This window comes from Triturus cristatus, chromosome 10 (genome assembly GCF_964204655.1).
Source record: "Triturus cristatus chromosome 10, aTriCri1.1, whole genome shotgun sequence".
NCBI lineage: Eukaryota > Metazoa > Chordata > Amphibia > Caudata > Salamandridae > Triturus > Triturus cristatus.
In genome coordinates, this window is record NC_140593.1 from 959,875,596 (window position 1) to 959,895,737 (window position 20,142).

Sequence of the window (20,142 nt, forward strand, 5' to 3'; positions counted from 1 at the left end):
TATGTGCAGTGTGTGCACATGCAGCACAGCTACCGCAAGGGAAATGACCACGTACAGCCGGTAGATCCCACAGTGTATCTTGATGGTGCATGGTGGTCTCACGTGGGCGAGTGTGTATGAGTCTATCTCTGTTGTTGGTACTGCGTTTAAAAGCAAAAAGGGGACGTGGTAGAGGTGTTGTTCCGATGTTTAATATCTTCCAATTTGTCAAAATGCATTTCTTGATCTGATTGGAGAAACTGCAAAATGTGTTAACACAGGTTAGCCTGTTCGTCGCCTCCTTGGGGCTGTTAGGTTCAAGCAACGCAGCCCGGTTGTTGTTCGCCGCACGTTTTAAAGATTGTTTCACCAATTTCTTGGGATAGTGTCTGTTAACGAGCTGATCCATTAGTACTTTAGCGTGTTCATGGTATTTATCCATCGTTGAACAATTCCTCCTAATGCGTAAAAATTGCCCAAAGGGCAAATTTTGACGCAAAGCTTTAGGATGGAAACTGTCAAATAACAGAAGTGAGTTTTTTGCCATGGGCTTCTTGTAGAGTTCGGTGCTAAGGCCTCCATCAGCCGGAAAAATCAAGACATCAAGGAAAGGCAAACCTACTTTGCTAAACTCACATGTGAACCTCAGATTGGCATTACGGGTGTTCAACCAGCCCTGGAAGTCGTTGATGGACGACATTGACCCTGTCCATATGACAAAGACGTCATCAATATAACTTCTCCAACAACGTATGTGATGTCTGTATGGATTAAGAATGCCCAGAATGTGTTCTTGTTCAAAGCTATGAACATAGAGGTTCGCTAGACTTGGGGCGAACACACTGCCCATAGAAGTACCGGAAACTTGTAAAAACAACTGTTCCTCAAACCTGAGGAAATTCTCTTTCATAGCAATCCGAGCACAGTTCATAATGAAAGATACTGGAGTGAATAGAGTCAGGAACCCTCTCCAAGAGCAGAGCTTCAATCTTAGATAGGGTCTCATCCCCAAACCGGAGATGATGGGGCGTCCCGGAGGAGGTCTCTGGGCCTTGTGCACCTTGGGTAGTGCATAAAAGTAGGGGATGACTGTGTGACTCTTAATGAGAAACCCAGCTTCTTGTCCCGTAATCCAACCATTAGATACCGCCTCCTCCACCATGGTTTTGATCTCTAATTCCAGTCTTTTGGTGGGATCCTCCCGTAGAGGTTTGTAGAACTTGGTATTCCCCAGCTGTCTGAGACATTCAGAACGATATGTAGAGGAGTCCATTACCACAATGACTCCGCCCTTGTCGGCCGGCTTGATTGTAATTGTATCGTCTGTGGCCAGGGACTGCATGGCGCACCGTTCTTTTTTGTTTAGATTCTGGTACTGTCTGACATTTTTGGTACACAATTTGGAAACTTGACTTATCACAGCCTTCTCAAAAGTAAGGACCTGGGGTGGAACCTGGTTGGGGAGGGGATTGAACGTTGATTTGTTCCTCAAGCCTGTGTTGGTTTCAATCCCATCAATATGTTTCAGAGGTTTGTCCCTAAAGAAGAAATCAACACCTCTACCACGTCCCCTTTTTGCTTTTAAACGCAGTACCAACATCAGAGATAGACTCATACACACTCGCCCACGTGAGACCACCATGCACCATCAAGATACACTGTGGGATCTACCGGCTGTACGTGGTCATTTCCCTTGAGGTAGCTGTGCTGCATGTGCACACACTGCACATACTACTGAGATTGACATTGGCACATCGAGACCGTGGATTTTGACTGATCATACAAACTGTAACAGCAGTAATTTAATCTATCTTATCACTTGCCCCTGTTCACTCCGGTACGTTGGGGTCGACCACACAGAGAGTTAAAACACGCATTCTAGAACATAAGAGCACTGTCCGTTGCAAGAAAGTCTCTACCAAACTGACTCAACACTTTGTGACTGTATGCCACACTCCCCAAGATCTAAAATGGACTGTGTTAGAACATCCTTTCATTCCCACACATATGACAGACATTTCTTCCTTTCTGTTTAAGAAGGAACAGCGCTGGGTTTACAAACTAGACACTCACCAGTCTGGTCTTAACGATGATATTCCCTGGGTCTCTTTATAGTACGCTAACTCTGTACGGAACCATGTCCAGATGCTACCCTGCAGTCATCGTGATTCCTAATAGAAGGTTATTTTGCTTTTGGTATGGCAATTTAAGACATGATACCTTCTATTCATTCCATTTCTCCACGTATAGTTCTCACATGAATAGCTTGTTTTTGTACTTCAGCCCTTCTCAGGGCCTTTCATTTCCATGTGGGGCCCTTTAGTTATGAGACAAGGCTCTTTTATCATAGAGACATTTTGCTAATACTACCCTGCTGGGCTTGTATTAGGACGCACCTTTCAATTTAAACGCATATTATTTATGCGCATATGCACAGCACCTCTGATTTAGCGAATTGTGGGTTTGCCTGTGTGGAACATCCGTTGAATGTTATGTTATGTTATGTTATAATCAATTTGTAGAGCGCCTATCACCATCGGTCTCTAAGCGCTTACACAGAGAGAAACATAACCAACTGCGCCCAAATCACTCCGCCAGCCGTCCTACATACGGTGAGGAAATTATTTGTTAAACAAGTGAGTCTTCAAGTTCTTCCTGAAGGACAGCAGCTGCGGGTCTGCCTTCAAGCTAGCTGGTAACTCATTCCACAATTGCGGAAGGAGTACAGATAAAGCTCTCCCTCCTTTTGATTGTAACTTAAATCGGGGTTGACAGAGGTTGGAGGCCGTACCCGAGCGCAGGGTTCTGGCTGGAGTTTACTTCCTCAGACGCTGTTTAATATAATCTGGGGCTTTGCCAAAAATTGCCTTATGAGCTATGCAGAGGCACTTAAACTGCACTCTGGATTTAATAGGCAGCCAATGTAGCTTCCGTAAGAGAGGGGTGGCATGCGAATTCCGAGGTAGTGAGTAGATTAACCTGGCAGCATCATTTTGCACTACCTGCAGTTTCCTCAGCAGCCTCTGTGGCAGGCCAAGATACAGGGCATTGCCATAATCTAGCCTTGAAACGACTGTGGCAGACACAATGGACTGCAGGGAGGAGGCAGAAAGAATAGGGACTAACTTGCGCAGTTGCCTCAACACCCCCGTACAGGACCCCACCACAGCTGAGACTTGGGGGGCCATGGAGAGGTCAGCGTCAATCTTTAGTCCTAGACTTTTCACCACCCTACCCGGAATGGGAGTTGTACCAAGTTCTGGAGGCCAAAACAGGTCGCACCAGGGGTTTGCATGATTTGTGATGACCAGAACCTCTGTCTTTTCAGCATTTACTTTCAACATGTTACTTGTCATCCAGTTTACAGTGAATCGAAGCAGGTTCCTGATTGATTCCTGTGCTTCCCCTGAGTCTTCCAGCTGGAGCAGAAGCTGGGTATCATCGGCATAGTTGAAGATTTGACAGTTCCTATGCATTAGCTCCTCCACCAGAGGTTGTAAATAGATATTAAAGAGTAGAGGCGAAAGAGCGGACCCTTGAGGCACACCCCAGGTCACAGCACATGCCTCGGATAGCTGGTCCCCCAACTGCACTCTTTGGGTGCGATCCGTCAGAAAGGACTCCAGCCATTTAAGCACTTGTCCTGAAATTCCCAGCCTTGAGATACGGTTCAGTAAGATGGAGTGACTGACCGTATCGAAGGCTGCTGACAAGTCTAGAAGAACCAGGGCACATGGCTGTTTATTATCTGCCCTGATTCTCAGCTCATCCGTGACAGCGGCTATTACTAGCTCGGTGCTGTGCTGGGGTCGAAAGCCCGCCTGCCTAGGGTGGAGTAAGCCATGATCCTCCAGGTGGCTAGCCAAAGTATTCAGGACATGCTTTTCCAGGATTTTACCCAAAAAAGGTAGTTGTGAGATAGGCCGATAGTTCTTTAAGGCCATGGTGTCTGTGCCTGATTTCTTTAGCAGAGGGGAGACCCTAGCTTCCTTAAACTGAACTGGGAGATAGCCCCCCTTTAATGACTCATTCAGGAGACTCAACAACTGAGTTTGAATGGCCGGCAAGGCCATTTGGAAGAACCTCGGGGGACATGGGTCCGTACTGGACCCTGACTTAACTTGGCCAACTAACATGACCAGGCTCTCCAAGTTGATGCTGGGGAAATCACTCACTGTCCCTGACAATTCTTGACTAGCCGAACAAGGGGACAGCGAAGACTCGACTGAGGTCGCTGTGATATCCTTAATGATATCCTGAACTTTCTGGAGAAAGAACCTTTGAAAGGTATTGCAGTCAGGCTGGTTACTAGCAGAAACCTTCCCAGACAGCTGCGTTAGTTCCCTCAGAATGGCAAAGGTTTCCCTTTGTTTATTTGTGGCTATTCTGATCCTGTTTTCATAGAAGGCTGACTTCCTCACCAAAATCTACGTCTTGTATTGTGAAAGAGACTTTTTATAGTTTTCTGCCTCCGCAGAATTATAATTAAGTCTCCACCTTCTTTCCACCTTGCGAAGAACTTGTTTTTGTTCTCTTAAAGAAGCATCAAACCATGGTGCTCCTTTTCCTTTAGCTCTGGTTTTTTCTAACCGTTCGGGAGCCAACTTGTCCAGGGCGGCGCGGATCCAGGCCATGAAGGCGGTGGTATCCGAGTCCAGATCTGGTTCTTTTACCATAGGGGGTGAGGTGGAAAACAGCGTGGCAAGTAAGGAGTCTGCCTCTATCTTTTTCCATGATCGGATCTTCCTCCACAATGGGCTCGACCCAGCGGGTGGGAGATCTCCTGGGACACAGCACTTGATCAAGAAGTGATCCGACCATATACAGGGGCTAACTTCAAGTATTTCAGTCTGGGGTATAGAGGACCACACTAGGTCAAGTGTATGGCCCTTCTCGTGTGTAGGTCCTACTACTAATTGCTGTAGGTTGAATAAGGAGAGGTTATTTCCAAACTCGCCCACTGTGGGGTCCCTAGGTATCTTATCCCAATGGTAATTAAAATCCCCTACCACCACAATGGATTTATATCTAGAGGACAGATGAACCATGAGTTCGAGAAAATTATCATTAAAATCTGGCGAACTCTGGGGTGGACGGTACACAGCTACCAGCAGAATACAGGAGGTTTTAAGCGAAATCTTTATGCCAAGAAGCTCTGCACAGTCACAATTTTCAGCCACCACTTGTGTTACCTTAAGTCTTTTTTTAAACAGAAAGGCAACGCCCCCCCCTCTACAGTCATTAGGGCGATTGTGCCATAGCGCATCATACTCCGGAGGAAGTGCCGCCAAAATATCTGGTGCAGATGAAAGACCTAACCAGGTCTCTGTAAGGGCCAGAATATCTATCTCGCCAGCAGCAAGAAGTGTAAAAACCTCTAGATGGTGTTTTTGTAGGGAACGCGTGTTAAGCGTGGCAATTACTAACCCAGAAGGTTTCGGAGGGTGTGACAGGCATAGAGATCGTGAAGGTACACCTACTTCCCGCAACAAAGATTCTTTCTGCAGTGTGGCTGATGTAACAGTATCCAGCCCCATGGTGCCTGTGAATAGGGTACGGAGAGTATCCATAGTATAACGAAGAGGCGAGCAAAGGAACCTGGCCCCTGGGCCCGTCCTGGCGCGGACGGGCGCAGACGGGCTTTCCTCTGGCGCTCCTCCAGCGCGACGCTGCACGCGTATGCTGCGCGCTCGCATGCTAACCCCCTAAATAGTGTGTGGCAGAGGACCGGCGTCAACACCAGAACGCTAACCCCAGAGGCGTCCAGGGAGCGTCACGAACACACAACCAAGATGGCGGTCGGGGGAGAAAGCGGCGCAAAATCACCCTATTGGTGAGTCTTGTATGTCTCAGTTTTTAAGGTGCAAGCAGTGCGGACATAAGGGGGAGAGGAAAGAATAAAAATAGCAGAATAACAGTGCAATACAGTCACAAATTGTTAAAAAGCAAAATGCTCTGACAAAATTAAAAATTTCACAAAGGAGGGAGCAGCGATGAAACTAGAGCAGCAGCAGTGGTAAAATGATTCTATCTGTAGTCCCAGCGCAATTACCTAGTCCCCTAAATAGCGTTTGCCAGAGGACCGGCGTCAACACTAGAACGCTAACCCCAGAGGCGTCTAGGGAGCGTCACGAACACACAACCAAGATGGCGGTCGGGGGAGAAAGCGGCGCGAAATTACCCTAATGGTGAGTCTTGTATGTCTCAGTTTTTAAGGTGCAAGCAGTGCGGACATAAGGGGGAGAGGAAAGAATAAAAATAGCAGAATAACAGTGCAATACAGTCACAAATTGTTAAAAAGCAAAATGCTCTGACAAAATTAAAAATTTCACAAAGGAGCGAGCAGGGATGAAACTAGAGCAGCGATGTAACACTCTCGCTCCGCGCAGGCGTACTAACATCTATATCATTGAGCTAGCTCGATGGAGCGCCTTGACACACGATACCGTCTACCACGTGGGGCCCCTTTATGAGACAAGGCTTTTTCTTTTCTTCCCCCCCCCAACTTTACCGTAGAGTTATTTTGCTAACACTACCCTGCCGGGCTTGTAATAGCACGCGCTTTTCACTTTAAACGTACACTTCATATGCGCACATGCGCAGTACCTCCGATTTGACGAATTGCATGTTTTCCAATGAGACGCATGCGCTGAATGCAGTAGTCTCGCTTCGCACAGGCGCATTAACGTCAACATCACTGAGCATGCGCAACGAAGCACCTTGAGCACCACCTGATGCTGCTTAAGGATTGATTGAGAGGGGTACTTAAGACCATGTTTTTCGGTCAGCACTCACCTCCGGCAGCAGGCTCTCCAGGTCTAGTAGTACCGACGGATAGGTGAGTGTGTTGGTGCCCTTTTGCTTATTTACAATGTGACTAAGGGGTTTTAGGTCCTAAGTAAAATCGCGTTGGTTTGGGGCCATTGTTTGATTCAATGTGTTAAACCGCTAGGTACTAACACTACGTTTCCATTATGTTTTGCAATCATGATAAAACACTAAGTTTAGTGTCAGCCCATATTTCAAGATGAATATTGAACTATGTGTTATCAGTATAATTGTTATGGTGCTGTGTCACCTTTCACTGTTGATTGGGGTGAAGGGCTGCTTGAGTAGCAGTCTGATGATGTTTGATTTTTCGTATCAAATTCATTGTGACGAATATTGAACACTGATATCTTTATGTGTGAACCCCTCCTTTTTTATTACAAATTAATAGCTCTATACACAAAGTTAATCTTTCACGATCGATGCAAGCAGTTACTTTTACTACTACACGATCAAGTTCTTTTGAGTTTTTACCTATCCATACTCGCACTCTACAACTTTCAAATATTTTTTGTAGAGCGGTGCTGCCTTCCTGAGCGGTTACCAGGTAGAGGTGAGGTCCTGTACCCAGCCTTGGCGGGTAAGGTGTTGACTTCAAATTATTGGTTCTGCAGATCCTTTTCTGTGCGTATTCACATTGCTGATACATATTTGTATATACCTGATGTGTGTCATTTCCTTTCCATTACAGGTATCAGCAGTTGTTGATAGAGGCCAATGACATTGCTCTGGCCACATATCCTTTTCAGTTTCTTTTTCACTTTACTATTAGCAGTAGCTTCTTTTGCAACGTCCTGACGAAAGCCTGATCCAGTTTGGGTCTTCTAGGGCTGAAACATGTTGACCACCTAAACTTACACCATAGCGGTTTAAATCCATACCGCAGGTGCACTGCTTTTTTAACCCTGACAGTAGGCATCTCTTGATTAAAGTATGGCTTTGATGCCTCCTAGCCAGTTTTAATTATCACTTTTTTTCACACATTCACAAACTCTTTATTATTTGCGCTGCATCCTCACTCATATATCTTTGCTCATCGTATGTGGATTTAGTCGATCCTCAAAAACCAAAAACAAAGCATCCCTGAGCTCCTCCCTCTCAGTGAGGGGGTTGTAGCCCCCAAAGGAACTAGGTTTTTCCTTTGGGAGGAGAGTCCCTATGATGAAGCATGTCACCATTGGTGAGTGAGGGATTACGTCCTAAAAGGGATCTGCCCTTAGATGTACTTTGATTATCAATTCTTACCAAATAGGTTGACCACTACCGCACCGGTTCAGGTTACAACTTGGAGGTAGTGCTTTTTTTGCTTTTTTGTATTTTCGCTTACTGGCACCTCTGGTATTTGTGCAGACCCTAGGATTTCCATGTTTGATAATACGCAGGTCACCCCTTTGAAAATGTGCGTACCCTACACTCCTGCCATTGTATTGATGCTAGGTTGCAGTGCTTTGTAAAAGAATGAGTGCTATTGTCTGAAATTCTGCTCAGAGGCCGGCTGGTGGCTCTATTGAATGTCAGAATGATGAAGTCACAGGATGGGGCCTTGATTCCACCTCATACCTCTTTAATCCAGTACCAGTGACTAGGGCCTCCATCACGGTTTTCTGGGTACAGATGGGAAGCCCTTTGTAAATCTTCCTCAATATCTTCACAGTCATGCTGAGTTTGCCTTTAATGACCCTAAGGATCTTGGTGTGGGTGGAGGGTGTGGGTGTTGGTCCTAGCTCTGTTGGCCACCATGTGGAGTCTCACAATCATTTGCTCTTCCCGAAGATCACGATTCCCGTCTTGTCTGTGTTCAGCTTTAGACAGTTAGTCTTCATCCAGTGGGCAATTTCAGTCAAGAAGTCACTGCTTTTCTATGTGTTTCTTTCTCCTCTTTTCCCCCTTTTTTCCCCACTCTTTCTTGGATCGGATTCTGCTGTGGAAAAGTAAGTGCCTGTCCTGAAAAGTGAGTGCTGGAGAGAAGCACCGCACCTGCACCCACCTGCTCAGATTAAGCACTGCTAGTTTGAAATCATTAGATAGAGAAATTTGTGGTGGTGGTGTGACTGATGTCACTTGAGATCTTATACCCAAGCAGGCACCATTAAGTTAAGGGGCTTAATAGATTCCTTGCTGCTGGTGATTGTTGGGGGTGTAGTAGTGGGTAAAGCAAACTGGATGCCTTTTATTCAACTGGATATTCCCTTTAAACGTGGTGGCTATGTTCACAATATCTTTGGAAAATCTATTCTGTACTTAAGCCTTCCAAATAACCCGTTATCACCAAGAACAAAACATTGAAATGTGATATCCTCGTTTCGATCTGTTTGTTTTATTGATGACATGAAGAGCACGGCTATCTGAATGCATTAGATGGTTAACAAATTTGAGAATTGAATCAATTGCTCTCTGTGACAGGGTATCTTCTGGTAACTTCCTCATATACCATATGGTTTGGTCACCCTTTGATAACTCTTATTCTCCTTGTGCATTTGTTTTACCTACATGTAACTTTTCTTATCAGACTCTGGGGCGGAATACTTCCAGACACATGCAGGCAGCAGTTCAAGAAAAATGATGAGTGGCAGTGTTTAATGGGCGACAACCTGCAACCCTCCTTGAAAAGTAAGTTGGATTTTTGGGCGCAAGATACTTTCCCATAGTTGTATTACAGTTGTGGAAGAAATTATGGCGCGCGGATATCTGCACCTCATTCTCTTAGTAAATTCATCGAATATGTTACCTTTATGGACCTTTGTTAGTCAACTTGAAGCGTTGTAAGGGAGTTAACATCAGAAAGACATTTCCAAATTTGTGAAGCCAATATGACTCCACAAAGAAGACTAGGAATCAGTTTATTCAAATATATGGGTTTACTTTAAACATTAATCCAACCAATATGGGTGCAAAGTAGAACTACATTTGGAAGGTATAGCAATATCATTTGTCGGCCAAAATGTGCTGGTAAGTTAAATTGTAATAAAATAAGATGCAAACTAGTAACAGCCGCAATGCAAAGGAAACCAATTGTCGCAATAAGGTGTTCCATAAAGAAACTTCACTTTCCTAATCTAAACATACATTTCTAAAGGGGATTCCAAGTCGGGAGCATAGAAGGTGTTAGCCTAAAGTCGAACTTCTGGAGAAGTTCAGGAAAAATAAAGAAGCGTTCAGCATGAAGCTTTACACTCAGGGAAAACCCAGCAGAGAGTTCTGTTCCCTCTCAGGGTCAAGGGAAGGCCTCCCTAATTGCAGTTAATTGGTGTCTCCATCACCAAATAAATACAAACAGTGTCTTCAAGAACATCAATATATATCTCCCACAACTGAGAACTAACTAGGTAACTTTGTTAGAAGGGAGGCGATATACTCTATAAATTCCCATCTCCAATTAATTAGATATATAGCTGCTGCCTGTGAGTGTCCCTTTCTCCTGATACACCACAAACAGAAGGCCTTCTCTCTCCATCAGTTCCTCACAATCGTTGCCAACCTTTTTCTGCCAGGTCTCTCTATAGTTGTCTAATACACAACAACAAGCCTTTCACTAGCTAACGAGAACCTCGATAATGCACCCGCAAAGCGAAGAGAGCATCGTACTGGCAAGGTTAAAACAAACTTTTCAGCTAAGGCCTAATATCAAGCTATGTTAACTTGAGGGTCAAAATGGATGCACAATGCAATATAATAAATCAATGGAATCAAAAGTCAATGTTAAACAGGAATATGCTTTGTACAAAATGACATCAGTTAATTACTTAGTCAAATGCAGTCTTCTAGTGATCATGAGGATTACATTTCATCATTATTTTGGGTAAATGTGCCACATATGGTAATACAATTAGACCACACTTTGGATATCAAAGTCGTATATAGGTGTATAGATGTATGTACATGACGTAAACAGGGTGGAGTCTAAATTACGCTGCTTCTGAAATTTCCAAAGAAAATTGGTCTATGGAGGAAAATGCACCTGACTACAGCTGTCTGGGTAATCCATTATTGAAGATACATTGTAAAGGTCTGTATTGAAAAGGGATACATAACATATCCCAAGTGTGCAAAAAAGACGCAGTGTTTCTGTACTGGATTTCCTTCATCCATTTTAATATCATGTCTCAGTCAACTGGTGTCCCTTATGTGGTCCAACACATCTCCTAGAATGCAGTAGATTGTTCAATAAGAGCAGTGCTTAATTTGTAAAAGAATAAGTGCCTGGGCCCGAAGTTTTGCTTAGAAGCCCGCAGCCGGCACAATTCAATGTTGGGGTGAGGGATGCTCAATACCAAGGCTGTGTAGTCTTGATTCCACCTTATGCCTCCTTAATCCATCACAGACACTCCCTGCCTCTTTATCTCACTCTTACATGTTCTTTTCCAGCACTGCTTTATCTCTTTGTCACAGTTTCCCTATATTTCACCTCCTCCTTCCTTATCCATTTCTTCCTTTCTCTTTCTTACTCAAAGTCTAATGATGAAAAATTACTCCATCCCCCCAAAACTAGTTCCAATCTCCACCACATGCAGCACAAATAACTCCTTGCTGCAACGTCACTTTCTGTCTGGTAGCACACACACTGGCCCCGGCTCTGTCAGCATCAGTAGTAAATAGGTTTGTGTAGGACCCGTTATGCACTTTGATGACTCATGCTTTCTTTCAGCCCCCATATTTGTGATCCAGTGGCTCTTTGACGAGCAGCAGTTGAAACTTGAAAACATTCACCTTGGAGTTCAGTTGTGGTCAGAGAGGCAATGGAACGGCATACAAACCATGGGACGAGAAATTAAAAGCTCGCTAAGAGACATCCCGTAAGTACCAGTGTTCTGTACTGATGAATCATCTCCAATTCATAGCCAACATTACACCACATGGTGAACTTTTCTACTTTTAAAGAACACTTTCTTGCGGTACAAAAATGAAAATGTTTACGTTGTTTCATTTTTCCATGGGCTTGAACATCTCATATTCTTATTTGCTGTGGTATGCACGTATGGATAAAAGGCTTGTGAGTGACTTTCAGTGTGCTGAAACACATTAAATAAGCCAGCTTGGAGGAGGAGCCTAGCGCGCAACCAAGATGGCCGCGTAGGTGCGAGGCTCCCGAGGACCTCCGCGACCTCCTGAATAAATCCTGGAAATATCCTGTCCTTGTTAAGGGGACTGTGTCGGGGAACCCGAGCTGAGGCACTACCCGTTTTTTGGGCTCGAATCGGACCCCGAACACCGGTGGGAACATCGACTGAAGGTTGCGGCCTTCTCCTCGCCGGCCCCCCGGATTGGAGTAGTGGCGCGATCCGGGGACAAGGTGAATAACAGCGGCGAGCGGGGCTGGGCTGCTCGCGCACCCCGCACTTTCACTTTCGCTTTTGCGCCCTCCTTGCTCTCTGGCGAGGTCGGGCTGCGGAGCGGGGTGCGGTGGTGTGGCCTTGTCCAGGTACCCAGCTGGCCCGCCGGCGGTGGGTCGACCCGCGGCTCTGTGGTCGCCCCCTTGACACCCGTGATCTGGTGTGACGGCCCGTTTGGAGATCTTGGCGCGACGGTGGAAGGGCCAGCATGGCCACCAAACAAGATGGCGACCGGGCGAAGGTGAAGACGACCCGCCGTGGCACGGCGCACCAGGCCAATAGTATGGACCGCTACACGCTCCAAAGGGGTTCTCCGGAGACAACGCGGTCATCCCCGGTGGGACCGACGGAGACACCTGCCCACCCAGTGGATCTAACCCTCCGGGACGTCATGGGCGCCATCGCTGAACTGAAGGCCTCAGTGGACCAGCGTTTTGATACCTTGTCGCAAAAAATTGACTCGGTCCTGGTGGATGTGGGCCTTGTGAGGGCGGACTTGTCAAAGACGAACGACCGAGTCGATTCCCTGACCCACACCACAACGAGCCTCACGACTGACGTGGTGGCCCTCCAGAAGGAGGTGCGCCGGCTTGGCCAGGCGAGCGCCCTGATGGACCGGCGACTGGAGGATTCCGAGGGTCGCGCCCGGAGGAATAATATCCGCATTATTGGTGTGCCGGAGGGACGTGAGGCGGAGGCGGCGGATCTCTTCGTGGAAGACTTGATCCTGACCCATCTCCGGCCCCGGGGGCTGAGTAAGTTTTTTGCGGTGGAACGTGCCCACCGGGTCCCCGGGGGCCGCCCTAAGACCGGTGCCCCGCCGCGGCCCCTTATTGCCCGAATCTTTAATTTTCGGGACCGAGATGCCATCCTCCAGACCTCCAGGCAACAGGGACCGGTCAGGTTGGACAACATGGACGTAAACTTCTACCCAGACTTTACCCCGGCAGTCCAGAAGCAGCGGCAGAGCTTTATTGGCATCAAACGTCGTTTAAGGGACCTAAATCTTAAGTACTCAATGCTCTTCCCGGCTAAGCTGCGGGTGGAGGTGGATGGTCGCACGCACTTCTTCGACCGGCCCGAGGCGGCTGGGGACTGGTTGGACACCTTGCCTGGGGATCGGGGCCGAGGGGGTGGGGGGAGCGCAGCTGGCGAGGGGGGCCCGCTGGTTCAGAATTGAGGGGTGACTGTATTGCCTTACTCGGGACATTGTTCCTTCACCACATACTGCTTCTGTAGGTTCCCCTCCCATGGAGGTCATGTGGGGTCTGCTGGGGGCTTCCCTCCTCCTCTGGGGGACTAATTAGTATTTAGCTATGGGGCGACAGGCACACTGCACTTTGGGGGGGCTGTCTGGGCTCATGCAGGGGTGCAGGGAGGGGGGAGTTTTGTTGGGACCGGGGGGTGGGGGGGGTGTGTTGTTTGTTTGTACCGCAAGGCAATCCTGCGACTGTTTTGTTGTCTTTAGACTGCTCGGTGGGGGACGACCGATTGTTTCGACGTACGATGGGGGGTAGGGACTTGACTGTGTTGTCATGGAATGTTAACGGCCTGGGGGATAGGATTAAGCGTGGTGTGGTCCTGCAGTATTTAAAACGTATTTCCCCAGATGTTGTCTTTCTGCAAGAGACGCACCTTATAGGTAACACCTTTCATGCAATGAATCGGAGGGGATATCGTTTGGCGGCCCACTCTGGCTTCACCTCAGGCTCGCGGGGGGTGGGTATTATGGTTAGGAACTCGCTCCCGTTGGAGATTGATGAGGTGCACCACGATGAGAGGGGACGTTACACTGCTCTGGCGGGACGTATGGAGGGTAGAGTGTTCAGTTTTGTGTCGGTGTACGTCCCGCCTGGGCTACAGGCCACTACATTTGCGGACCTGGGGCGCCTCCTTCTGGAACTTCCGAGTGGCCTATTGGTGGTTGGAGGGGACTTTAATGCGGTTGTTTCTGGATCTATGGATCGCCATCCCCCTAGGGACCTCCCCCGGGCACAGGCGTGGCTGCCTGGCCTTTTAGACACACTGGGCCTGGTGGATTGTTGGCGCTTAAAGCATCCCGTATTGCAACAATACACCTTCCACTCGGGGGCCCATGGTAGTCTTTCGCGGCTTGATTACATCCTTGTCCCAGCGGCCCATGCGGGGAGGGTGGGAGAGGTGCGCCATCTGGCACGGGGTATTTCAGACCACTCCCCATTGTTGTTGCATTTCGATGTCTTCCCGAGGGGGGATGGCAGGGTGGCCCCGATTAACGCCTGGTATCTGCGCGACCCCACCATTCGTGCCGACTTGGTCACATCCTTGCAGCGCTATTTTGAGGAGAATGTGGGGTCGGTCCCATCTGCCATCTCCCTATGGGAGGCTTTCAAAGTGGTTCTTAGAGGGGAGGCCCTCTCCTTTATTGCCAGTGCCCGGCGGCGTGAGCGGGAGGAGGTGACCCGGTTGGAGGCCGAGATTGCGGAATTGGAGGGTGACCTGGGGAACGGGGTAACAGACGCCAAGTTACATGTTCTGCAGTTAAAGCAGGCGGCCTACCGGGCCCTCGTCACGGAGGCGGCCAGGGGCCTTGGTAGAGAGCAGCAGGGGCGCTTGTATGATGTGGGTGATAAGGCCGGTAAATTGATTGCGTGGTTGGATAGGAGAGAGAGAGCGAGCCGAGTGGTGCCTTTGATTGAGAGTGTGGATGGTGCGTGTGCCACGGAGCCGGAAGCCATTGTCTCCTGTTTCGCGGATTATTTCCGCGGAGTCTACTCCCCTGCTTCTCCCTGTTCGGAGGCGGACTCCCGTGCCCTGCTTCGGGATATTGCACTCCCCTCCCTTACGGCGGAAGACAGAGATTCGCTAGACGTCCCTCCCACCTCGGACGAAATTGCCTCGGCTATTCGCTCGATTTCATCCGGCAAGGCCATGGGCCCCAATGGCATTCCCATTGAGCTATATAAGTTACGCCCGGATGTGCTGGCACCCCACCTGCGAGCGATGTTCCTCGCGGCCCACTCGCAGGGCTCCCTCCCGCCGGACCAGCGTCTGGCCACAATTGTGGTAATCCACAAGGAGGGGAAGCCCCGTGAACGGGTCACATCCTATCGGCCGATTTCGCTTTTGAACGCGGAGCCCAAAATCCTCGCCAAGGTGTTGGCTAACCGGTTGGTTGGCGTGGTGGGCGATTTGGTCCATCAAGACCAATCGGGCTTTATCCCACGCCGCAATACGGCTCTTAATCTACGGCGCTTGCACGGCGTGCTCGCGCGTGTCCCATTTGTGCGGGAGCCAGCCATCTTGGCGTCCTTGGACGCCACCATGGCGTTTGATACGCTCGAATGGCCATATCTCTGGGCGATGCTCGCGAAGTTTGGGTTCGGCCCGGGTTTCATCAGCTGGGTCAAATTACTATATTCGGGCCCGATGGCGCAGGTGGTGGTGAACGGGCGTGTGTCGACCCCGTTCGCGCTGGGGCGGGGCACGCGACAGGGTTGTCCCCTGTCGCCTCTTCTGTTCGCCCTGGCCCTGGAGCCCCTGGCGGAGTGGCTGCGGTGGCACCCTTCCATCCGTGGTCTCCGCTGGACCCCCGAGCACGAGGACCGCGTGTCCCTCTACGCGGACGATATCCTTTTGTATCTCGCCTCCCCGCGCAAGTCCCTGATCGTCCTAGTTGATGTTCTGCGCTCCTTCGGTCGCAACTCAGGCCTAGTCATTAACTGGGCGAAATCCTGCGTCTACGTGCTTTCCGGGGAGGCTCCGGTCCTGCCGCGGGACTGCCCGATCCAGATTGCCTCCCAGGGTTTCCGGTACTTGGGTATATATATCACTCTTGACCCGGAGGCCCGCTATGAGCGGAATCTGCTGCCCCCTCTCCAGCGTTTGAAGGAGGATGTGGTGCGCTGGCGGCGTCTCCCGCTCTCGCCGCTCGGTCGAGCGGCCTTGTTTAAAATGATGTCCTTGCCGCGCTTCCTCTACGCCCTCCAGAACACTATGGATATGGTCCCGGCACGCTACTTTCGTGAGGTGGAGGGCCTTCAGCGGCGCCTGTTCTGGGACGGGAGGCCGCGTATTGCCCTGGCTAAACTGACGCTCCCGTGGTACGATGGAGGGGTCGCCCTCCCGGACATTAAACGGTATTACTGGGCCTCCCAGCTAGCTGCAATTAATCATGGCCTTTACGGGCCCGCCCTGAACCCGGCATTCGAGATGGACAAGATGCTCCTGCCCGGTGGCGATTACAATCGAGCGCTGTACTCTGGTGCGCCTGACTCCCGTCTGACGGGACCGACGCGTGTAATGGTGCGGGTTTGGCACGCGGCTAATGCAGCTATGGGGTGGAAGGACCGTTTGACCCGGGCGTCTCCACTGTATGCCTCTGAGAGACTGGGCTCCCTGTGGACATCGAAGGGCTTCGAGAAGTGGGACACGATCGGAATCAGCACAGTGGGGGATCTTTGGACGAGGGGGGGATTCAAAACTTTTGAGACGCTGCAGGCGGAGTTCCAGCTGCAGGGCAGTGAGTACTTTCGGTACCTGCAGGTCCGCCATGCGCTGGGCTCCGTCTTCCCGGATGTTGCATCCATCCCGGAGTCTTCCCCCCTGGAGGACAGAGTGCTGGATGGCCATGTCCCGGACAGCACGATCTCCCTCATATACAAGAAGCTGATTAATGATAGATCGTGCCTGTTAACTAGTCTACGCGAGGCTTGGGTGGCCGACGGGCTGGAGCTGGACGACGAGGATTGGATGTCCGCGGTGGCCTCTCCGAAAGAGGTGGCCATCCCGGCTCGCCTTCGTTTCGTCCAGCTCAAGATTCTTCACCGGGTCTACGTGACGGGGCCGAGGCTTCTACGTATGGGTTTTGCCATGGACGGACTGTGTAAGCGTGGATGCGGTGCGTTGGCGACTTTTATGCATATACTGTGGGAGTGCCCGAAGGTGGAGCGATTCTGGCGTGGTGTGCATGAGGTCCTGCGTGTGGTCACGCGTGTAGCGCTGCTGCCCGAAGCGAGGAGGTGCTTGTTGAATGTATGGGAACCGAATGACTACTCGGTTCCGCAGACGCGGTGGGTGACTCTGGGATACATGATAGCGAAACGTGATATTGCTCAATTGTGGGGATCCCAGAGGCCCCCTGCGGTGTCGGCCTGGAAAGAGCACATGGATTGGTGTATGTTCCGTGAAAGGGTGGTGTATGTGGCGAGGGGTAAGCCTGGGGCGTGGGTGAAAATCTGGGGCCCCTGGAACGCCTACCGTGGGGGCATTTGTGAGCCACCACAGCTGCCGGCTGCCTCGCCTGCTCCGTCTCCCTAGCTGGACCCTCTTGCTCGGCCGCGGGCACGCGGCCCCCCAGTCCTTGATCTCCTCCCATCCCCCTCTTCAGATCTTTCCTGCCAGTCTGGATCCCACACTATGGAGCAAGTGTTGTCATCTTGAATCTCGGGTTGCCTTGCGGTTGTGGTTTTTTTGTTGATGTTGTTAGTCCTTAAAATGAAACCGTACTCTGTGGCAGGACGCCGTGAGGCCTGCACCGTTGATTACTCCTGTGTTTCTACTGTACACCGCTGAGAGACCTTTACTGTCTGTATGTACTATATTTGTGATGCTTTAGCGGCCGGCCGTGCGGTTGTAGGCCCATACCTGTAACCTTTTTATGGATGCAATAAACGGTTTCAAAAAAAAAAAAAAAAAAAAAAAAAAAAAAAATAAGCCAGCTTGTAGGTCTGCTGACCAGAGCTTTGTCTCTTCCAGACTAATAGAGAGACAAGGGGCTCTAGACGTGCAAGGTGCATCAAAGCACACTGCATAGGTAATTTGCAGTTAAAGCTGTTGTTCTTGAGCCCTATGTGATCTTGTTTAGGTCAGCTTCATGTAATCCAACCTTCACTGGCAAACCCAATAGGTCTCGCCTATGTGAGAGCTATTGGCTTTGGCAATGTGTTTTTGCCATTATGTACACCAGTGTGGCTTCTGTTCAGCATGGCTAAATGTTAGTGCCATTGAGTGGGATGGGGTAGACTTGAGTGCGGTAGATTGAGGTAGAACGGAATGGGGTAGATTGGCATAGAGTGGATTGGGGTAGAGTGGGGTAAAATGGAGTGGAGTGGATTGGGGTAGATTGGAATAGATTGGAGTAGGGTAGATTGAAGTGGGGCAGATTAGAGTGTGGAAGAATAGACTGGAGTGGGGTAGACTGGAGTGAAGTGTGGTAAACTGGGGTAGATTGGAACAGAGTGGGGTAGATCTGAGTGGAGCGTGGTGAAGTGGGGTGGACTGAAGCAGAATGGGGTAGATTTGAGTGGGGTGCTGTTAGAAATGGGGTTTCTGGTTGGCTAAATTATGTGTCCCAGCCAAGTAGAACCCTCCACTCCTGTCAGAAGTCAAGTACACACCAAAATAACCTGTGCTCATTCCTAAGATATGAAACATGAAAAAGCTACTCCTTTCTGATCAGGGATTGCAGCTTAAATATATTTTAAGAAATTCCCAATGCCAGCCTGTGGGAGGAGTAGGCTTAACAACAGTGAACAACGAATTTAGCTGTTTGTCACTACCAGGACATGTAAAACATAAAAGTACAGGGCCTAACTTTTACTTACATAACACCTTGCCCTTTGGGTTACCAAGGGCCTTCATTAGGGGTGACTTATATGTAATTAAAGGGGAGTTTAAGGCTTGGTAAGTAGTGTTAGATGCCAAGTCGAACTGGCAGTAAACTTTACACACAGGCTCTGCAATAGCAGGCCTGAGACATAGTTAAGGAGCTACTTGTGTGGTGGCACAATCAGTGCTGCAGGCCCACTAGCGGTACAAAAGGGGGTGCCCACTAGTAGCATTTAATTTACAGGCCCTGGGCACATATAATGCACTTTACTAGGGACTTATATGAGTAAATTAAATCTGCCATTTGGGCATGAGCCAATATTACAATGTTTAGGGAAGAGAGCACAAACACTTTAGCACTGTTCAGCAGTGGTAAAATGTGCAGAGTCCTAAAGCCAGCAAAAATGAGGTCAGAAAAATAGGAGTAGGTAGGCAAATGTTTTGGGGTGACCCTTCAGAGACGGCCATTTTCAAACACAACCCCCGCGGCCTAAAGCCATGGTAGTCTAATCAATACCTTGATGGACTTCCCTGCCTAAGGCTAGAGAACGTGGACAATGGCCCAGTACTGCAGGGGTATTTGCAAGTTCTGCGCCTCTCTGAGCCCAGTTGGATCCCTCTGTCTATTCTCATATGGCCCACTAAGCTTCTCCTCACCTGTGGATCCCATCTGTGAAGCGCCTAACTTTAATTTGCTCACAGATACATCCCAGTAGGCAGACAGTACCACCATGGCCAGCAAACTGATGTGTTCCATTACACCCCTTGGGTCTGACGTCTGTCCCCAACCCAAGGAAAACTCTGTCCACAAGGACAGTAACCAGCAGAGGCCAGTGACAGCTGTCAGTGTCAAGAGCCAGGCCCCAAGCCATCCACTGCTTAGTCGAGGCCCTAAGCAGGACCATTGGTTAAGTTTCTCTTCCAGCCTTGGGGCTGGCAAGGAGTTCCATATGGGCTCCTGAAATTTTCCTAACCTCTGAGGCATCTTAAAGTGGGGTGCGGTAGCCCCAGGTGCCTTGCATTATTTCTGCACTCCACCTTCCACCAGTTCAGGGATGGTATCCTGAAACCAGTCTTCCAGCCCAGGGTCTGTACCCTTGGGTTGGACAGGAGTCAGGGGTGGGTCCTTCCTCCCCCTGTCCCTCTATCTGGGCTTCTGCACCACCATCTTCTGTGAAGTGGTGCTGCCAGAAACCAGAACTGGTTTGACCGCTTGTGTCAGCCCCCCCCACCCCCAAGTTCTCCTGACATTATGGGGTGCCCAGCAGTAGAGGGTCCCTCGGTACAGACTAGATATCCCTCCTGGTGCTCCCTCTGGGAACTATCCAGGCTCTGGGACTGGGTATAGGACACCCTGGGCCTCTGCCCACCCCACCCCCTTTACCCCTCCCAATACACTGGGACTTGTCTGGGTTAC

The 20,142-nt window shown here is 49.4% G+C and overlaps 1 protein-coding gene and 1 long non-coding RNA gene across 2 annotated transcripts in view; one reads left to right on the forward strand and one right to left on the reverse strand.

Annotated features, from left to right (window-relative positions):
* The window catches only part of LOC146796325 (uncharacterized), a 213,774-nt gene that overhangs the window by 140,384 nt on the left and 53,248 nt on the right, over positions 1 to 20,142 (reverse strand). The gene's annotated exons all lie outside the window — the stretch shown is intronic.
* LOC146796326 (palmitoleoyl-protein carboxylesterase notum2-like) overlaps positions 1 to 20,142 on the forward strand; it is an 81,184-nt gene that overhangs the window by 22,035 nt on the left and 39,007 nt on the right. Inside the window, exons 10-11 of the mRNA XM_085628851.1 lie at positions 9,317 to 9,417; positions 11,453 to 11,600. Of these exons, the coding sequence (XP_085484977.1) occupies positions 9,317 to 9,417; positions 11,453 to 11,600 (249 nt within the window). The remainder of the gene's footprint in view (positions 1 to 9,316; positions 9,418 to 11,452; positions 11,601 to 20,142) is intronic.